We start from the raw sequence: 7,449 nt of genomic DNA, 5'->3' as shown, positions 1-7,449 counted from the left end.
CTTCCTTTGGCCTGACGCTGATTTCACTTAAAGGTCCAGTGTGCAACATTTAGGATGATCTATAGGCAGAAATTAGCTAGAATATGCATAACTGTTTTTATTAGTGTATCATCAACTGAAAATAAGAATTGTTGTTTTCATTACCTCAGAATGAGCTGTTCTAACTACAGACGCCATGGGTGGCCTTACGTTGAAGCCACTATGTTAAACAGCCATGTTTCTACAGTAGCCCAGAGGGGACAAATCAAACACTAGTGCATTTTGCGGCCTCTGTAGTTTCTCCTTCACGCTTGAAAGGGGAGGGTCAAGTGACCGAGTTTAAACCGCTAGATGCCACTAAATCCTGAATACAGGACATTTTCAATTCATAAACTATGAACATTAGGTTTGATATTTGTACAAAATAGGTAAATTGTCAGTTAAAGCTGCAGTAGGTCATTTTAATTAAAATATGTATGTGGTAGTTGCTGAAACTTTCACTATATCCTGACAGTAGTACATGAGACAGATAAATTGTGAAAAAATCATGTTCCTCTAGCTCCTCCTAGTGCTCCTAATGGGAATAAGACTATCAGGCCCGTTCTATTAGGAACGAAATTCTATTAGGAGCACTAGGAGGAGCCAGAGGAACTTGATTTCTTTCACAGATTATCTGTCTCATGTTCTACTGTCAGGATATAGAGAAAGCTTAAGCAAATATGATATAAGATGTTATATGATTATAATAATATATAATAACATTCAGTCACCCTTAATTGTTGGGTAAGTTTACATTCAAGTGTACTGCAACACCTGAGTATTGGCAACCAAACTGATTGCACTGTTGAAATAAAACTGAATTCAGAAGAACACGTGCAGAGAATAATTTGAATTTGAATTTGTTGGTGCAGCAGCAATCATATCTCAATTCTCATATACTAGATGAGAATGCACCACCTGGGACAATTTCTGCAAATCAGGACATCAATGTTAAACACTAAATATGGATATTACCTGGTCACCCTGAGTTTCTGCCAATTTCATTTTCATATGTACTGGAATTAATGGATTCAGTGACCTTCCCTCTAGAAAGCAGAGGACCTCTCTGTAAATTATTGCGTGGTGCTTTGATAAATAGCTGTCTGTAATTTGAAATGTAGGCAATTTGGAGTAAAGAGGATAAAAGGAAGTCAAAATTCTGGCATTGTCATTTTGAAGGTGCTCCTAACATTAAAGTTTCCTTCACAGAAGAAAAGGGTTGGTTTGTATATTTTGGCAGCTCTGTCCCATTAAAGGTTCCCCCAGCACATATTTTGTTCCTCCCTAAATCCTCAACATCCGCTTGTGTCAGACATCGAACTTACTCACAACACTTCACCTTCATTCATTTTTCATTGATGATTCATATTTTATATTTACATACAGTGCAGATACTGAATAATTGAAACATTTAATGGTTCAGTGTAATAAATTGGGTTTAATGTCTGACAAAGCTGTTTTGTTTTCCTAAAAATCATAATTTTATCTCCAACCTTCAGGGGTGGATCTAGAGAATATGGAGACTTTAATGAGTGGCAGAAAGGGTATATATATATATATATATATAATACAAAAAGAATCACATCCTTGGAAAAGTCCTTAAATTAATGTATTTTAAGTCTTTACATTAATAATTATAATGTAAATCACATTATGGCACATTTATAAAGCATTGAATAGAAATATCTAAAGGTCATTAGAAACCTACAAATCATTCCAAATACGTCTTTTTTTATTGAACATAAGCCTTTAACTTAGATAAAAGTATGGAGATAACAGATCATTAAACCATATGCAATAATTTCAATTTTTAAAATGGTATTTTTATAATTCATCCAAATTAATTTGACAGCTCTAATATAGCCGATACATACAATATGGGGTGGCAAGGAATTTTTTAGGGGTGGCACCCCATACCACCCCTCTAGATCCACCCCTGCCAACTTTACTGTATCAAGTATGTCTAAAACTAAATCTGCTTTCATACGTGTAAACACAAAAATTAAACAGAACAATCCAGCAGCCACATCAATAAATACATTTTATCTGAAGGTTACGGCTATACCGTCTCTCTCATGGGGTTCTCCAGATTTTGAAAGGTTGGTTATAAGTCCTCCATCATTTCAAATTAATCGAAACATTGTGGAGAATTACAGCTGAATTTAAGTTTATGCTTTTATTTTGAAGGCAACCCAGCCTAACTTCCTGTCTGATTATGTCGGTCAGTTCAGTACAGTTTCTGTCCTATCCATCCTGGAGGACTTGTCCTGGTATTAGAGCTTCACTCTCTGGCCCCGCTGCTGAGGTGAACGGCGTGATCGTTTCCAAGGAGATTTCCGGGTCATCCTCAAGCTGGACGGTGGCAGGAAGCAGCAGCAGTCTGTTGTCGCTCCGGGAACCATAGGAGATCATCGACTCTTCATCAAACTGAGCACTCATGTCCTCCAGGTGGTCGGAACTGACGTTAATGGTGCGGGGATGCTGCTGCGGCTGCACCGGGACTAACGCCTCCTTGTGTAGTGTCGTGTCGTGGTGGTAAGAAACAAGCTCGTCACTGAAGTTCACCGCTTCCACCGTGTTGTTTGAGCAGATTTGGTTGCAGCCCAGAATGGTGGCGAAGGCCCGACGGAAGTCTGCGTTGAATGCGTAGATGACAGGATTGAGGGAGGAGTTGGCCCAGCCGAACCAGACGAAGACGGTGAAGGTGGTGTCGCTGACACAGGGTGGGTCACAGAACGGGACCGTGCAGTTGAGGACGAAGAACGGCAGCCAGCAGAAGACAAACACCCCCATGATAATGGAGAGTGTCTTTAGGACTTTGGTTTCCTTCTTAAATGACGACTTCAATGAGGCTTCATCGTTGGGTCTGTGCTGCTGATGCTGGTTCCGGTTCACACCATGGCCTTGGTTCTGAGCCTGCTCTGCCGCCCTCTCCAAGGACGTGATCCTACGGATCTGGGTCTGAGCAATCCTGTAGATCCGGGTGTAGGTGGCGATCATGATCACCACCGGGATGTAGAAGCTGATGAAGGAGGAGGAGATGGCGTAGGTTTTGTTCAGGTTGGCAACGCAGCTCTTGGCGACAGCGCTGGTGTTGAAGTTGCTGCTGTTCGTGAAGTTCCTGATGCTGGAGGCCATCATCTCCAACACCTCCTCCTTCACCTCTTCTTCTGCCTCCTCCCCCGCCTGGTGCCAGTTGAGCTGAACTGGGATGAAGGAGATCAGGATCGACAGCGTCCACGCCACCCCGATCATGACAAACGCAACCCGGTGAGTCATCTTCCGCTCATACTTGAATGGGCTGGCAATGGCCCAGTACCGGTCCACGCTAATTATGCACAGATTCAAGATGGAGGCCGTGGAGCACATGATGTCAAAGGCGATCCAGACCCCGCAAAACCGTCCGAACAGCCACGTGCCGGTCACCTCAGTGATGGCCTCCCAGGGCATCACCAGCACGGCCACGAACAGGTCGGACACGGCCAGCGAGATGACGAAGAAGTTGGTGACTTTGGAGCGCAGGTGGCGGAACCTGACCACGGCGGCGCACACCAGCGTGTTCCCGAGCAGCGTGGACACGATGAGCAGGAAGAGGACGCAGCCGACAAGGACGCGCAGTCCGCCGCTCCCTCCACCGCTGCCCTCCTCCTCCTCCTCGTCCTCTTCCTCCTCCTCACCGCTCGTCCCGTCCAGCTCCGACAGAACTTGAGTTAAATTACTCCACGTCGTGTAGTTGTCCATGTTTTCCCCAACAGAAAGAGAGATTAGAACAGGTAATTAATATCCACATGCAAAACTGCTCCTCTTCTTTCCTCCTGGCACAGAAACCATCCTCTGAGCTCTGCGAAGAATAGAAATAGTAAAGAAAAGGCGACTGTCTTCAATAGAATTCCTGTATCTGATGCGTCTTTTTGAAATGAGATCCAACTCCGACAGCTGATGCGCAAATCAGTACCCAGAAAAGCTCTCCGCGAGTATTTATGCTCAGAAATTAAAATAGTAATAAAGATCAAAATTAAATAAATATAAATAAAACAAATAATAATAAATTAAAAGCAGTGATAATAATAAATCCTGCCTAAGTTCGCAGCCTCTACGGGGGGGAAAAAAAGGTCTCTGTCCTGGTCTTTAGTCCCAGTGTGACTCATGGTGGACCTCTCTTGGTGTGACGCGCTCAGACTCACAGTCAGGTGGAAGCCGCTGCGTTACCTCCTTAGCGCGGGTAATAGATTACTGTCATCCAATCCAGTGTAGAGCTCTTAATCAAAAAATCGAAAAGTTCACGTCAGAATTGATCAATGCGAGATTATGCTGAATCACATTTTCTGTCAGAGGAGGAAAAAAGGTCTGGCAACTGATTCTGTGCGTTATTAGCACAAATTGGCTCTCCTGCGTTTCCGTGATGCGTTAAAAGGAGATTTTGACTTATGGTCGTAAAAGCAGGGATCCAAAATGTTGTGCAGTTATTTGCAAGTAACAGTAAGTAACCACACAGCATGCCTTCACTTTAACAGCTAATAACCAGACTGATGACCATATTGGCATTATTGTTGGATCTGCATTAACACAGACAGAAGCAGGGAGTATCACACAGCACTTCATCTTTAAAATGCAGAAATAAACAGCCAGACAGAACAGAATTTATTTTCATAAACAGCTGGCTGCAATATAAACATTTTTTACTTCCTCCTAAATCTTCATCATGATATTCTGTCCTGTGTGCTGGTGTGATCTGATTTTATTTCATATAACAAATAGATTAGAATAATAACAATAAGATGATAGTGTTGGTGCTTGTGCTTTTTTCTTTTCTTTCAGACAATAAGCAAATAAATATGACATGTATGGCTGTGAGCCTCTCTACAAGTTTCATTATAAACATGTCCACATATAAAACTGTCCTTGAGCAAAAAGAATAAAGACATAAATAATGCATTTATTATTTTCACATACACTCAACAAAACCACAGTTCTGGACACACACACTACAGACAGTCCACATCATCATGTCCATCACAGATGAATACAGTCATGCAGAAGCATCACTCATATCCTAGAGCTTAATGGCTGAAGTATATTTAACAATATTATTGTAATGACAAAGACTTATCTCAGTAACAACTAGTTGCACATTCTCATTTAAAAGACCATAAACCAATAATTAATTAAAGTATTCAATAAATGACTAAGAATGGGCAGCTCTTCTTAATACAAAAAACATTTGACCAATCTGAGATCAGTTTCTCTCCCACACCTCTTTGAATGCATGTGCTGCTTGTACCATAATGGTATGGAACCATTAAAGAACATTAAATGCAATGTTCTTATGAACCAAATGCCAGATCATTCTGTAGGTTGTAAGGAGGCCCTCTGCTGGTAGGAGCTGTTTTATTCTAAACTGCTGATCTTCTGTCAGATTAAATTCTCTTTGGGAAGAGCGGCAGGGGCTAATCTAGAGAAATATTCATGGGGTGGCATGGAGGCTTTAAGGGGTGTCAAAAAAACATATGCTGATTTTAATCACAAGCAAATTTTTTTAACATATTCTTAAAATTATTTTAAATGTGTTAAATTTGACAACAAACTGGGGTTGCCATGCCACCTTTCTAGATCCGCCACTAAAGAGTTCAGGCGGGTTTAGAGTGACAGTTATTTCATTTAAGGGAGAGAACATCAGAGAATATTAAAGGACAATTCCGGCGCAAAATGAACCTGGGGGTTAATAACACATGTAGTTGGTCCGTTCTCGAGATATGTTTTTATTCCTAATCGACGGTGACCAGTTGTTTAAAAACCGCGAATTACTGTATAACCGCTAGTCAACGGCACAGAGTAAAGTAAAAGAAAAGATAATTTCTCATACCACTTAAACAAGGCTCAAATACACCACACTTACAACGGTAGCATATAATGAGGGGCCCCTACTTGTAAACCGAAGCATTGAGAACTTTGTATGTGTACAGACAGTTTTAATAAAAGATATTTAGTTTACACAACAGTAGCTCACGTGATACAGGCGGGCGCCATCCTTGGGAAAACAGTCACGTGACCAGTCGAATTTGCTCATATATCTGAATAATGCACCGATGTAAAACATAACTTGTGGTCCAGTTACTTACTCAGTGGATAACTGTCCATCTGGTCAAACAGTACAGCCTTGTTTATCCAGAGAGGGGAAAATCTTCAGACTGTACAAAAACTGCGTTCTTGGGTGTCGAGACGCAACAGGTCCCAGCTCCGTGCAACACAGCACTTCCTCTTCGGTGCCATAGCTTCACAATGTCCGCAGGTACACACCAAGTTTCCCGAAGACAAGGCTGTGTTCGGCATTGACTATCTGGTAGCCTCTCTCTCTCGTAGCCCTTCACGGAGCTCCCAGCTCCTTCGTCTGTAATATTGCCGGCTCGAAAAGATAAGGACGTCCATCAAACCCTGACAGGGTTTGTTGTCGATGTGCTTCAAATTCGGTTGAATAATCCGCCATCTCTTTAGTGTGTATCCTTGTGGAAGCATTAGTTATGTACTAGTAGTTATGTCTCTGTTGCCACTCAGTGGCTTTCTTCTGCAACATACGGTGAGTTGTATCGGAGATGGTGCGTTCAAGTCACATCTCATGAGAGTGCTGGTCACGACTGTTTTCTAAGATGGGCGCCCGCTGTATACGTGAACTACTGTTGTTGTAACTATCTTTTTAATAAACTGTCTGTACACATAAACAAGTTTCTCAATTGCTTCGGTTTACAAGTAGGGCCCCTCATTATGCTACCGTGTAATGTTGGTGCTATTTTAGCTTGTTTAGTGGTATAGAAATAGCTTTCTTTTTCACTTTACTCTGGTTGCCCGTTGACTAGCCGTTTATGGTAATTGCGGTTTGTGCTAAAACTGTCATGTGCGATTAGAATGAAAACATATCCAGGAAGAACGGACCCACCACTCGGTAAACATGTGTTATTACCAGGTTCATTTTGCGCCGGGATTGTCCTTTAATACCTCGGCTGTTTTTCTTGTGGGTCCTTTCTCTTATGAGTAATTCAAATATTATCTGCAATTCAGAAGAGTTTGAAAAGAAGAAAAAATATTTCACAGATTTTAAACGTAAACTGGTTCAATTCAGGTTGATGTATCAAGAATACAATAGTAAAGGTTTTTTTGCCACACAAAGATTTAACACATTGAAGGACAAACAATTATTCCTGGTGACAGTCTTCTATTCATTGTTGCATCTTGTATGAAAGGTTTGGTTTGACATTTGTAACAGTCACTAAAGAAGGACTCAAAAGCTTGGGTGGTTTTGAATCAAAGTTATATTAATTGTCCAATTTAATTTGGGGCTTTGGGGCTTACATTTCTTTAATGATATAAAGTCACTTAAAGAAATTACACAAACTGGAGTTATATCACCAATATGGATTAAACAACTGAATATTATTG

At 41.3% G+C, this 7,449-nt stretch overlaps 1 protein-coding gene across 1 annotated transcript; it reads right to left on the bottom strand.

Annotated features, from left to right (window-relative positions):
* Positions 1–2,180: 2,180 nt before the first annotated feature.
* Positions 2,181–3,759, bottom strand: LOC118329652 (D(1)-like dopamine receptor). Its single transcript, XM_035663884.1, has 2 exons — positions 3,167–3,759; positions 2,181–3,124 (listed from the first exon to the last, which is right to left on the bottom strand). The coding sequence occupies exons 1-2, from the start codon at positions 3,757–3,759 to the stop codon at positions 2,263–2,265; spliced, it is 1,455 nt and encodes a 484-aa protein (XP_035519777.1). The 3' UTR covers positions 2,181–2,262.
* Between the last annotated feature and the right edge of the window lie 3,690 nt (positions 3,760–7,449).

Source organism: Morone saxatilis, unplaced genomic scaffold, assembly GCF_004916995.1.
Source record: "Morone saxatilis isolate NCDOM2014 unplaced genomic scaffold, NCSU_SB_2.0 Contig19, whole genome shotgun sequence".
NCBI classification, from domain to species: Eukaryota; Metazoa; Chordata; class Actinopteri; family Moronidae; genus Morone; species Morone saxatilis.
Note: the sequence above shows the minus strand (reverse complement) of the source record. Positions and strands in the feature narration are given on the sequence as shown.

Coding starts and splice junctions, on each gene's coding strand:
- LOC118329652 (XM_035663884.1), bottom strand. CDS start 3,759: ATGGACAACTACACGACGTGGAGTAATTTAACTCAAGTTCTGTCGGAG. Junction 3,125..3,166: donor GAAGAGGTGAAGGAGGAGGT/GTTGGAGATGAT, acceptor CTTCACGAACAG/CAGCAACTTCAACACCAGCG.